The following is a 13,708-nucleotide window of genomic DNA, read 5'->3' as shown; positions in this document are numbered from 1 at the left end:
CAAGCAGGAGAGAAAGATTTTTAGATGAAAGCCTTTTTAAAAAAGCAAATCCATTGCACTGCAATTGAAAAGAGAACTCATTGAAGGACAATTCCTTTAACCTTTAGCTGGTCTAAGCTCTCCGGAAAAAAAACAAAATAGCCAAGCCATGCAGTGCAGTAATGCCTCATCTTTGTACAGTTAGTTCAGATAGACCAAACATGATAAAATTGTGGGGGAAGTTTCCCAATACCTCCATTAAAACCTCACACACTCTTCTTTTCCATGATCATGGTGGCAAAAAGAAAGGCATTGCAAATGCATGTTAACTCAGGGAAAGGGGTCATAGTTCAGTGGGAAACACTTGCTTGGCATACAGAATGTCCCAGGTTCCATATTTTGCTGCAGGTGATGGGGAAAAGTACTTTGCTGGAGATTCTGGAGAGCTGCTGCCAGTCAGAGTAGAATATGCTGGGCAAGATGGACAAAGAGCTTGACTTTGGATAAGGCAGCTTCCTGCCTCCTGTGCGTTGGTGCCAAAGGGTAGCAGGGAAAAGACTAAGAGCCGCGCCAGAAATCCTAATAACTCGCACAAGGTCATATTCAGCCATGGTTTACTCAGAGTAAACATAGAAATTACGTTTCAGAGTAAACATTGACATTGATGGATCTAAACTAGTCGTTTCAATGGGTCTACTCTGTGTAGGCCTAGCAACGGATGCAACCCATGCTTTGAAAGATGAGAGGTGATGGTTTTAAGACACCAAGCAGTAGTCAGTGCAGCACACATTTAAATCATATGCACTATTCAAGCATGCTACAGTGGAACCAGTGGTTTTCGAGCGTCTCGGAACCTGAACAATTCAGAACCTGAACGCCAAAAACCCGGAAGTAATTACTTCCATTTTCGAACGTGCCTTGGAAGTTGAACGGCCTCTGCTGTGTGTTTTCCCATTTTTTCAATGGATTTTGCCAACCGCCTATTGATCCTCAGTTTCTAAACATTTCAGAAGTCAGTCTTCTGGAATTGATTACCTTTGAAAACCGAGGTTCCACTGTACTATGTCACTACATGTGTGTCCCAACCTACCTCCATGAAACTTGGGGTGGTATGTACTGAAGTTACATGCATTTTATCGTTAAGCAACGCTGAAATGTAAAGTTAGGCCAAGAATTTGCCCAAAGCCATTTAATGGGTGAGGGAAGACCAGAACTTGAGCTGCCCTATGCCAAATCTCCCACTCTTTCTGTCCGCTGGGTGCAACATACTGGATCTCTCATTTTTAAGGTTTTGCAAGAAATAAGCTTTCAAAAAGACCACGGAATGGCCCAAAGAGAGAGTACACACGCTCTCACAGCTTTTCTGTTGCTAAGCGTCCTTGAATTCTCGGGTTTACATTGCAACACAACATCTTACAGTGGGTTCTATTATTTCATGGAAAGAGGCAGCTTCTACAGGAATGTCGAAATTTTGGAGAACATCTAGTCCCTCAGGGCTTCTCCTCCTTCATCACTGTAAGATTCCAGGCATATTTTTTACTGCTCGTGTTATGAAACAGTGAAACCTGCTAGGCAATTTGGGGCATAGCATTTGCTGAAAAACAGTCTCTGAACATAGAGATATCCAGTGTAGGCTCATGCTGTACCACAGGGATGGATAACTCTCTTCACTCGTCGCACTGCCCCACAGGGGCCTGGGAAACACCCCCTAGCCAGTTCCAGAGGCACCATTCGCCTGGGGAGCTTGTAGCCAGGGCTGCTGCAACAAACAGCTGTGCAAGCCTTTGGGAGGCAGAGACGCAAGAGGGAATCAGAGGGGCGAGGGAAGGAAAGAGGGGCGGAGACCAGTTTTGCCCACGGCACCCCTGACCATCATTCAAGGCACCTCAGGGTGCCATGGTACACTGGCTAAAAACCATTGGTGTGGAGTAATAAAGTGATAGCTGTGTACAAAAATTCCCAGTCACAAAAACTGAGCGCAAAGCTCTCCCTGGCTCTGCAAGCTGTCACGCTGGTTTCCTCCCATGACTTAAGATGGTTTCACACCAAGTCTTTCAACTTCACAGAAGCAGCAAAGCAAAGAATATTCCAGAGAGGGTTTCATAGCTGCTAACAACGTTCCTTTATGAATAGCCCAAGAAGCATGAAGCCACTTTTACTGGCTATTTTCTTCAGCCTCCAAGGGGAGCTCATCACTCAGAAATGGATCTGCTTGGCATACGCTATGAGGAACCAGAAACAATGAGACCCCCCCTCACCCCTCCTCAAAAAGTACAGTCCCTTCAGCCAATTTGGAAGTATGTTCTGAAACAAAACAAATACAGAATTGGAACACTGACAAGTTCCTCACATCAGTTTCAGAATAATTGGCATCTGTTCCTGTGTTTTGGCACTTGAGAGCGCATTTGTGGGTGTGGGTGTGCGCGCTTTTACCCTTAGGGAAGCTGTTTGTTACTCCGGAGCCCCCAATGCTCAGGCAAAATTTTTTTACAGAGAAGCTGAAAACAAGAGGCCCCCAAGCACCAATGAAAACCAGGGGCTTCTTACCGAAAGGAGGTGGCAGGTTATGTTGTGTTGGAGGAATCATTTCCTCCTCACTGTCAGATGAGCTGCTGCTGCTCTCACTCTCCATCTCCTTCCCCTTCAAAGCACTCGACACAGCTTTTGCCGGGGTGCCTGGTTTATCAATCTGATTTTGTCTGGCTCCAGCGGGAGGCTGAGGAGTTTGCAATTTCTGCACCACAGGGAAAAAACAAAACACACACAACCGCCATCAGTGAAGGATTTATTTTCACGGCTGAAGAGTTTATTTGAGTTTCATTGGTTTCTTATGATTTGCCCCCAATCTGTCTCCCAAAACAGGAAAAAAAAGGGATATTCCTGGATGGGAAAGACTGATAATTACAGTTTTTAAGTGCAACTGAAATAGACATGGCTATTTTGAATGACATCACCTTGCCAACAAAGGTCCGTATAGTTAAAGCCATGGTTTTCCCAGTAGTGATGTATGGAAGTGAGAGCTGGACCATAAAGAAGGCTGATCGCCAAAGAACTGATGCTTTTGAATTATGGTGCTGGAGGAGACTCTTGAGAGTCCCATGGACTGCAAGAAGATCAAACCTATCCATTCTGAATTAAATCAGCCCTGAGTGCTCACTGGAAGGACAGATCCTGAAGCTGAGGCTCCAATACTTTGGCCACCTCATGAGAAGAGAAGACTCCCTGGAAAAGACCCTGATGTTGGGAAAGCTTGAGGGCACAAGGAGAAGGGGACGACAGAGGACGAGATGGTTGGACAGTGTTCTCGAAGCTACTAACATGAGTTTGACGAAACTCGGGAGGCAGTGGAAGACAGGAGTGCCTGGCGTGTGCTGGTCCATGGGATCACGAAGAGTCGGACACGACTAAACGACTAAACAACAACAACAATTTTGCATGACCTGAACTCGAGTTCAGACATGAGAGTTTAGGACTTGAAGTGAAGGAATATTCCTTTAGGTTTGTATTCCCCAACTGTGGTGTGTATTCTCTATCGAATCCCCAGGGACAATCCTACAGTTGTGAAAGCCCCCTCCCATAAAAGTGGCATCCTAAAGCAATGAAATTTCATACTTTAAAGCAGCCTTCCTGAACCACGTGCTGTTCAGATGTTTCGCGCTAGAACTCCCGGCAGCCAAGTGACATGGGGCGGAAATTTTTCCATTTCATAAATGTGTTAGTAACAGTGAATAGATGCCAACTGAAAGAACAATTTTAGGCAAGTTTCAAAGTTTTCAGCTTTATTTACGAAATGCAAGTAAAATAAAGCACGCTAAATTAGATCACTCTAGGCCCTAGGGCATCAGAATTCTTCTTGGAGCAAATTAGTTCAATTCGCACAGGACACATTTCAGAAACGCCTCCTCTCCTGGAGCTCATTGGGCCGAAGAAACAAAGTAGAGCCTTCTCTTGGCATGCTTTGGCTGGCTGCAGAAGCAGGTGGAGCGGGTGGTTCGTGATCCTGCAGAAAACCTGCGCAGCTGTCTGCTACTAGTGCTTTGAAATGCCTTTTATCTTGGCTGTTTCAGGCAGAGCAGCTACATGATTGACATTGTACAGGACATCCCCCACCTGCACTAAATCACTTGGTTACATTGAACTGACTGGGGCAACTGTGCCCCTGAAGGACCAGGTGCACAGCCTGGGAGTCATTTTGGACTCACAGCTGTCCATGGAGGAGCAGGTCAATTCTGTGTCCAGGTCAGCTGTTTATCAGCTCCATCTGGTACACAGGCTGAGACCCTGCCCGCGGACTGTCTCACCAGAGTGGTGCATTCTCTAGTTATCTCCTGCTTGGACTACTGAAATGCGCTCTACGTGGGGCTACCTTTAAAGGTGACCTGAAAACTGCAACTAATCCAGAATGCAGCAGCTAGACTGGTGACTGGAAGCGGCCGCCAAGACCATATAACACTGGTTCTGAAAGACCTACATTGGCTTCCGGTATGTTTCTGAGCACAATTCAAAGTGTTGGTGCTGACCTTTCAAGCCCTAAACGGTCTCGGTCCAGTATACCTGAAGGAGCGTCTCCACCCCCATTGTTCAGCCCGGACACTGAGGTCCAGCGCCGAGGGCCTTCTGGCGGTTCCCTCACTGTGAGAAATGAGGTTACAGGGAACCAGACAGAGGGCCTTCACGGTAGTGGCGCCCACCCTGTGGAACATTTTCCTATCAGATGTCAAGGGAGTAAAAAACTATCTGACTTTTAGAAGACATCTGAAGGCTGTTTTAATTTCTGATTTTTATTGTGCTTTTAATTCTGTTGGAAGCCACCCCGAGTGGCTGGGGAGGCCCGGCCAGATGGGCAGGGTATAAGTAACAAACAAACAAACAAACAATTAAATAATATTACTATTACTGTGGATTAATGTATAATCCTATCTTTCCAGGCTTTTTCTCCTTACCTTTGCTCTCACCTTGCCCTAACTAAGCAACTCTGCATGTAAGCCACTTTCTAACACCCCTACATAAAAACACTTTCTAACACCCCTTCATAAAAACATGAGAGGCCGCCCACTGGATCAGATCAAAGGTCTCTCTAATCCTCTTTCCCACAGCAGCCAGCTAGGTGCTTGTGAGAAACAACCCCCCACAAAGCATGGCATTGCAAAGCTTGATAAAGTGGCTGCAATCCCAGGAGGAAGGAGTCTATCAAACAAAATACCAGAGCATTCAACTGCTTGAACAGCAAGCACTACAGACAAAAATATTTAAAAGGACATTATCTATTATAAAAAGGACATTATCTATTATAAAAAATTTGTATTACAAGCTAACAGTTGCATTAACAAGCTATCAGTTACATTTTCAGGCTCAAAGATATAATGGAAAGCCTCGAGGGAAAAAAGAAGGGCTAACTGAATTGTCCTTTAATTAAAAATTGTTTCAGAAGAGGACAGTGCTTTGGCAAATTGAAGTATGTTCCAAAGCAGATGGAAAGGACTAAACTGAACTGAAAAAGCACCAGGATCCTTTCCTTATAATTCAAATGCAGATCTTTCATAATGTTTTAAGTTTCATCTCTCCAATTAATTCAGTTGCTTTCTCCAAATGACATGAGACAAAAATATTGGCCAATTCAAAACCCCACTGATTTGTTAAGTGCTATAAAGGATGGCCTACACACATTGCCCACAAGACCTAAGGATATGTGGAGAAGTACATTGTCTCTCGAGACAGACAGATGCCAACAACAACATGAAAGAGCTCATGAGAACATGAAAGGAGGTATGGGCAGAAAGCAAGAAGCAAGTTTGTCCCCTCCACCAAATTCAGTTTTGCCATTCAATTGCCTTAGAAGGAAGCCACGCAGCAAGCAAGGCACATTATAGTTGGGCTGAATTACACTGAAGTTCAAAGGCCCCCAAAGGAAGCAAAATCAAAGCAGCCATTTCAAAAAGAACCACCAGCCCAGCATCTGGTCTACTGCATTTTTAAGAGCGCTGGGGAGTAGAACAAGGCTCTGGGCAAAAAGAGAGATGTTTTCTGAGCAGCTTTCATCTATTAAGAGAGGCTGATGCCAAGACTGGCGGACGCTTATAACAGCTGGAAGCCTTTCTTAACTTCTCATCCAGTTGTGTCCCAAGAATGAATGCAATAAGCTGGCAAGGAAATCTGTGCAACACACCTTGTCCAGCTGGCTCATTCTGATCATGTTCTGTGACCAGAATTATTCAAATCAAAAAGAAGGGGGAGTTAGGAGGAAAAAGCACATCTCTGACAGAGCCAGAAAAACGAACATGGGACCCTAGAACTAACAATAGTGAAACCAGAGCTTGCAAAGTGCACAGCAGTTTGCCATGACAAAACATATCTGGTTATACTCCAAATGAAGTGCCACCCAGGCCCTCCTCTAACCCTTCTGGGAAAGGGTTTCATTAATCACTGCTTGCTTCCATTAATAATCACTAAAGTTTATGACTTTGCATGCAGAAGGTCTCAGGTAAAATCCTTGTCATCTCCTGGTAGGGCTGGGAAGGCTCTATCTGAAATCCAGGAGCGCTACTGCCAACCGGTGTAGACAGGACTGAGCTAGGTGGACTCACAAGAAGATAAAAGCCTGCTGGATCAAGTCGCCAACCAGATGCCTGTGGTCACACAAATTATTTGCAAGGCAGAAAATTAACAAAGACTACAAAGTTGGTCTTTAAGGTGCTACAGGAAGGAATTTTTTTATTTCGACTATGGCAGACCAACACGGCTACCCATCTGTAACTACAAAGCAACAAAAAATCAAAATGGGTAGGGTGCAATAATTCAATATAGGAGTTTGAAAGATGTGCTCCCTTTGACATTCCGGAGGTTTGTAAGATTGATGCTTTGAAAATTCCAGGAAGTGTCTTAAAGATCAGCAGTTTTTAGGAAACTAAACTCGACCAAATACTGCTAAATACTCAAAGCAGCGACCTTAAAGCTGCTGCGGAGGACAGACATACCCCAAGACAGGACAGGGAACTGAGGCAAGAGGCCAAAAGGCAATAAGGGCATCATGAACAGCAGAGATTTACCAACTGCGTTTCTGAGCATCGAGGTGACACCAACAAGGGCTATAAACTTATTTTAAGCTTCGTAGTGAGGAGCAGTAACACGAGTCCAACATTCGGAAAGCAGTTCCAATAGTGATTGTGTAATAAACGTTATGTTGTGAAGGAAAACATTTTTGCTTCATCAGTCATGACCTGTTGTTAAAATGTGAGCATCAGAAAAGCAAGCTTATTACGCTTTAGCTAGATTGGCAACATACTGAGGAACCAACTGAATTGGAGACAGCCCGAGAGATTCTTAAAAAGGGTGATCAAGGACAGGGGATTGAGAAAAGCAACCTGTAAAGTGGAGATTTCATGCACAAGGAAGACACATAATTCTGAATGCGTTAGGCCACGTAAGGAAAGGTGGAGGGGGGCGGGGGTGGGGCAGAGTCAATCCCATTATTTCAAGTAGAAGCAATGCATTTCTAACCTTCTGGCTTACTGGACCTGAGGGAGCCTCATCCTCACTCTCAGATGATGACTCGCTGCTCTCTGAGCTCTCGGCTTTCTTCCCCCCGCCAGCAGCCTTGGCAGGAGGTGGCTGTTTCACTGCAGAAGTCTTTGGCGTTTGCTTCAACAGAGCTGGAACAGAGACTGTCTTGGTTGACAGCAGACTGGGTGCTGCTGCATTTTTCACTGGAGATGAGAAGGTCTGAGGGGTTTTTCCAGGTGACTTTGCCTATTTTTAAGATTAGAAGAATGGAATAGAACAGATAATAGCCAATTCATGAACTCAAGTGGTTCATATGTAAGGCTTTAAAAATGAATAAATCCCAACATAAAAAACAAATCAGCAAACAGGTTTTGGGAAGCAACTTTCAAGGCTGAGCAACTTGTTTTGGAGTCATAAGAGGCACACGCCGATTTATCTTGTGGTTGGAGTGTCAGCGATTTTTGTTTCAGGTTCATTTGAACAAATAATAAAACTAACTCCTTTGAAACACCGCTATGCCACTTTCCCAGATACAGTGGTACCTTGGTTTACGAACTTAATCCGTTCTGGAAGTCCGTTCTTAAACCGAGGTGTGCTTTCCCTAATGAGGCCTCCCGCCGCCAGTGCCCTTCCACCATTCGGCTTCCATTCTTAGACTGAGGCAAAGTTCGCAAACCGGGACACTACTTACGGTTTTGCAGAGTTCGTAAACCGAATAGTTCGTAAACAGGACTGTTCTTAAACTGAGGTACCACTGTACTTTGAAGCAGCCCACATCACTAAGAACGGACTTACATAAACACAGCTATGTGCCATCAAACCAAACTACACAATTAGAGTGTTTCATTTTGAATTGGCTAATTTTAGGAATAGCAATGCATTCTGTTACTGGCATTTTGGGGGAAATTGATTTCCCCCCTACATCCAGTCAATATACTGCTGAGCCCCTAACCCATGGTTTGGGGGCTTGGGTATGTGATGGCCAAATGTAGCCCATTTTTAAGCTAGCATCCCTTCTTGGATTTTGTGCTTAGTGGCTTACAGCAGGTATGGGAAAGGTATGGTCCTCCAGATGTTGTTGGACCAAAACTTCCACCAGCTCCGGCCAGCATGGTCAGGATATTGGGAGTTGTAGCCCAGTAGTACCCGGAAGGTCACAGGTACCCTGCCTTAGAGAGAGAAAGGAAGGGCAGGTATCCCCAGGATGTCTCACCTGTGTTGCCAAGGAGGGTTCCTCAATCTCAGTGTCAGACGAGTCACTTGTCTCAGAGCTGTCTGCTGGCTTCGTGGTTTTAGCCACATTTCCAGATCTTGCTCTGGTTTGTTGTGCTGTTTTCTTTGCGGGAGATGCCTTTACTGCATTTCCTTTAGACGGTACAGCGGTGGCTGGCACACTTTTTGCTGGCGTCGTGTCGACCTGTCTGCTTTCTGCAGCTGGTTTTACCTACAACAACGGGAAAGGTAAAATAGGCACACGGCAGCTGAGAGAGCTGGGAAGTTCTCAAGGAACATGTCTTTGATAAGAATGCAATACATGGTCACAGTCCTCCAAGCACCTAAACTGAAAGTTGCCCTCGATTCCCAAGCAGTTTTGGAATCTGGCACTGGACCGTGGTTAGGTAGGCAAGACCCAGAATTCAGGGCCAACCAACTTTCAACATCTCATTCTGGAGAGAAGAGACCCCTCTGCTTTGAAATGGGCACCTTGAATTAAAGAATACTGATAGTGAACAAATGTATACAAAGGATCCCAGGACACCCATGGAACCTAAACAAGAGAAGGAAGATAGGCAGTAATACATTGGGGAGAACTAACATGGTGTATAATGAATGTGACCTCACCACCAGCACTGCACCTCAAATATTTATACCTGCTAACCTACCAAATGAACAGGAGGAACTGTTACAATGCCCAAACAGGCAGGATAAGGATGTTTGGATGGGCCCTAACAATTGGCAGGCCTATTCTCTCCTTGATCCAATGACCTAATAAGTCATCCCAATGAGTTATGATCACACGATCTCATCACACAGTGCTACCCTCTTGTGCTGCTAAAGCCCTGGAGCTGGCAGTGTGTGGTGGGGAGGGAATACAGAAATGGAAGAAATGACATGTAGCCACCGTCTCTGCATTCCCTTGCAAGTTTTCAGGTGGCAGAAGACATCATAAAAAGGATGTGAGTGGGCTCAGCCGGAGGCTGGGAAAGCAAAGGTATCAAAGGTGGGGAAGAAAGAGGAAAGCAGACAGGACAAGAAACACAGAAAAAGGCAGGGAAGAAAGCAGAAGTTGACAGCAGTTCCCATTTTAAAGCAGCAGTCAAATAACTCTGCTTTTCCTAGTCGGACAGAGGAGCCCAAAAACAGGCTGGGGCTGATGGGCGGTGTAATCCAAAAACACCTGGAGGGCATCAAACTGGGGGAGGCTGGTTTAGAACGATGTTCCGGAGAGCCAATTCAAATATTAGCACAGGCACATGCATTAACATTCACATGGGGGAAACAGCTTGCACGAAAGGCCCAGTGTCCAAATCTCCTGGCACAATGAAAATTAAATGCATAGGGAAGAGATTAGCCTGGAAAGTTCCACCCCAATATTTAAGCTTTTCCCACGCAGTGAGATTGGGACATGAGGAGACGTTCAAGCAAAGCAGTGGGAGGAACAGTTATACAGTAGTACCTTGGGTTACATACGCTTCAGGTTACAAACACCGCTAACCCAGAAATAGTACCCTGGGTTAAGAACTTTGATTCAGGATGAGAACAGAAATCGTGCAGCGGCAGCACAGCAGCAGCAGGAGGCCCCATTAGCTAAAGTGGTGCTTCAGGTTAAGAACAGTTTCAGGTTAAGAACAGACCTCCGGAACGAATTAAGTACACGAGGTACCACTGTATGTGGAAGTACCGTATTTTTCGCACCATAGGATGCACCGGACAATAGGACGCACTTTGTTTTAGAGGGGGGAGAACAAGAAAAAAAAAATCTCCCCCTCTCTGCCCAGCGCCCCTTCAGCGAAGCGGCAGGAGGCGCTGCGCAGAGAGGGGGAGAACATTCCCCCTCTTGTTTTCCCGCTCTAAAACAAGGTGCCGTTTAAGGTGCGTTCAGGCGGCTACCTTGGAAGCCTGGAGAGCGAGAGGGATCGGTGTGCACTGACCCCTCTCGCTCTCCAGGCTTCAGGTTCCTTTTGACCTGCTCTTTGGGGCTGGCGGGGGGAAGCCCACCACCAGCCCCAAAGAGCAGGTCAGGGAGCAGCGGAAAGGCGCAGCGGAGAGGCTCCTGCCATAGCCGCGCGTCACCTCTCCAGCCGGGAGAGGGTTGCGGGGGGCTTCTTTAGCCCCGCGTGCGCTCTCCCGGCTGGAGAGGTGACGCGTGGCTGTAGAGGCTCATGCCATAGCCGCGCGTCACCTCTCCAGCCGGAGAGGGTCGCGGGGGGCTGCTTTAGCCCCGCGCGCGCTCTCCTGGCTGGAGAGGTGACGCGCGGCTATAGAGGCTCCTGCCATAGCCGCGCGTCACCTCTCCAGCCAGGAGAGGGTCGCAGGGTGCTTCTTTAGAGGCTCCTGCCATAGCCGCGTGTCACCTCTCCAGCCAGGAGAGGGTCGCGGGGCTATGGCGTCTTCGCTCCATAGGAAGCACACACATTTCCCCTTCATTTTTGAAGGGGAAAAAGTGTGTCCTATAGAGCGAAAAATACGGTAGCTCTCTGATATTCACTTGTCTTTGGGAGGCAAGGACGGAGACTACCACTTCTCTCAGCCATAGGATGAAGTGTGTGCACAGAGCCTTCCTAGCCAAGGTATGTAAAACTCTCTTTGTCCTAAAAGGAGCTCTTAGATCAGGAGGGGGAAGCCATTTCTATGACAAGTGTCACTTGCCCTTGGGGCCACAATACCAGGGGTGGGCTGGAGCCAGTGGTAAGCAGGATCAAAGCCAAAAGTTGGCAGGGTCGGCTGGTGATGGCCAGGGGATCCATTTTCTTTAGGTTACCCACTGTTACTCCCCTTCTTTCCCACCCCGTTTTGCTCCAATGGGACCTTTTTCCTCCAAGTATGGTGAAGGGAAGTAGGACAAAGAGCTGGCTGGATTCAAAAGTGCCATGAGCTGCATCCAGCCCGTGAGCTGGTCGTTCCCCACTCCTGCAGTAGTTGGAACTACCTGGATTGTTGCAGTATTTGTTTCTTCTTCCGAGTCTGAATCATCACTGGAGTCTCCACTGCTACTCTCTGCCTTCTTTAGAGCTAAGCCACAGAGGAGACAAAAGCACTTAAGTTGAATCCGATAAACATGAGAGAACATTAAATGCAGCTTTAGAGATCCAAGACCAAAAAAGTAGGAAGCTCTGGGGTGCTTTTTTATTATTAGGGTATCCATATCTCCAACCATCAGATTTTAAGATACTTGCACAAAGCTGTTTTTAAGTGGGCCACGACCCACAGGTCATTAAAATTACCTAAAAATCTTGCTGTTTGGAAAGATATGCCCTGGCTGCTGACTACTCAGCTCTGGAAAGGAAAGAGAAGCCCAAGATAGAAGAATTGTGTTTCTATTCACATGAGTCATGCCATTAGAAAGTGTCTTTAGCCTCCAGTTGGCATGTTCAGAACATACCAATCATGTACTTGAGATTATACCAATTAATGACACAGCAGCAGGATATTCTTCTGCAGTAAAAACCAATTACGTTTTAAGATCCATGTATGGAGGGATGTTAAGAATTCACAGCAGAAGTGGGTCATAACTGAGGAGGTTTATGCTCCTGGAGTTGACAGAAGTGATGAGCAATATCCAGTATTACTACACACTCCTTGTAGACCCATTGAAGCCAATGGACTCAAATTACTTAAGCCCATTTCAATTACTGTACTCCAATGAGACAGTGTGTGTCTTAGTTGACCATCATTTGTAGGACTTTCCAATAGACTAGACAACATATTATTACAATTGCTAGGCTTATGAAAACCCATACAGCACAAATTTATGGGGAGGTGAGTGACCCTATTTTGCATGTGATTTTGATTTAGCTAGACACTGGCCAACATTCTCATAAATAAATGAGGAAATCCAGAGAGAAAAATCTGTCGACTGACATCAAAATGGAAATGTATTTATTTCAGGTGCTCAGACAGCTCAGCACGCTTGCCATAACTATAGCCCAAGAAAGCTACTGTGCTACACACATGCCTGCCTGCCTGCCTGCTCATGAACACAACTGCATTTGTGTCCTTTGGATCCTTCAACGTGTTTGGTCTCTTTGCAATAGATACCTGCTTTCACTGAGAGTACTGAACGTTTTCCTTTTGTTGAGAACAGTTTTCTTTTATATTTATCCCCTCAAATAAAGCTGAAACAATCAAGCCTACAACATGATTTGCAAGGTAATGCAGGTCAACCTCACCGCAAGTCAAAATGAAAGATTCAAGTCTGAGAGTTTGGATGATGTTTGTGCAATGCCTTGCGACACACATCTCAAGCCAGCCAACTTCTTACCTGGCTTGGGTACTGGGGTTTTTACTGCTGCTGGTGTCTTTTCTTCCTCACTTTCAGATGAGCTGCTGCTGCTGCTACTGCTTTCAGAGTTCTTTGTCTTCCTTGCAGTGGCTGCCTGTGATGCATTCTGCCCTGGTATAGCAAGAGGCTGCGAAGCAGATCCTGGTTTAACAGGGAGGGTTTTATTCTGTCCTGCCTTTGTCACAGCCGGTGTTGGTGGCTTATTTGCAGTTGCCTTTTTCTGTTGTCCTTTTGCCTGGACAGCAGCTACAGCCACCCCTTTGCCTGGGAAGGAGTTCGTCTTCTGTGCAGCAAGTTGCAGCAAGTTGCTGGTTTTGTTTCCTGCTGTGGGGATGTTCACCTAAGAGGAGAAGCAATCTCATTACACTTGTCAAGTTGTATTTAGGACACCACCAATGACTGATTCTTCTACACTGCTTTGAGGCTTTCCTACAATCAAGCAGTATATTTTATAAATAAAATACATAGCCTATGCAGTCCATCACAGAGACTCCAAGTTTGCAAACAGCTCCAATAAGACCACATTAACTGGCAGCTCTGCATGTACAATAGAGAGAGGACAGCTGTGCCCTACCTTTTGGACCATGTGTTTATTGTTATAGGCTTTCTCCTATTCAATATCCTCAAGACTGATTTCAATCTGAAGGTAGATCAACGCTTGTCTAGAACTGCCTACTCTAGACAATTGCCTAGACATTCAAAGCTTGTCTAGAATTTACCATGTAT

The 13,708-nt window shown here is 45.8% G+C and overlaps 1 protein-coding gene and 1 long non-coding RNA gene across 2 annotated transcripts in view; one reads left to right on the top strand and one right to left on the bottom strand.

Moving 5' to 3' along the window:
• The window catches only part of LOC308469259, a 212,928-nt gene that overhangs the window by 149,372 nt on the left and 49,848 nt on the right, over positions 1–13,708 (top strand). The gene's annotated exons all lie outside the window — the stretch shown is intronic.
• The window catches only part of TCOF1 (treacle ribosome biogenesis factor 1), a 40,255-nt gene that overhangs the window by 18,589 nt on the left and 7,958 nt on the right, over positions 1–13,708 (bottom strand). The window contains exons 5-9 of the mRNA XM_080991380.1: positions 12,962–13,322; positions 11,630–11,712; positions 8,693–8,923; positions 7,477–7,725; positions 2,527–2,713 (exon numbers count right to left, since the gene is read on the bottom strand). Coding sequence (XP_080847506.1) covers positions 2,527–2,713; positions 7,477–7,725; positions 8,693–8,923; positions 11,630–11,712; positions 12,962–13,322 — 1,111 coding nt within the window. The remainder of the gene's footprint in view (positions 1–2,526; positions 2,714–7,476; positions 7,726–8,692; positions 8,924–11,629; positions 11,713–12,961; positions 13,323–13,708) is intronic.

This window comes from Podarcis pityusensis (genome assembly GCF_964106645.2).
Source record: "Podarcis pityusensis genome assembly, chromosome: 2".
Classification (NCBI taxonomy): Eukaryota; Metazoa; Chordata; class Lepidosauria; order Squamata; family Lacertidae; genus Podarcis; species Podarcis pityusensis.
Note: the sequence above shows the minus strand (reverse complement) of the source record. Positions and strands in the feature narration are given on the sequence as shown.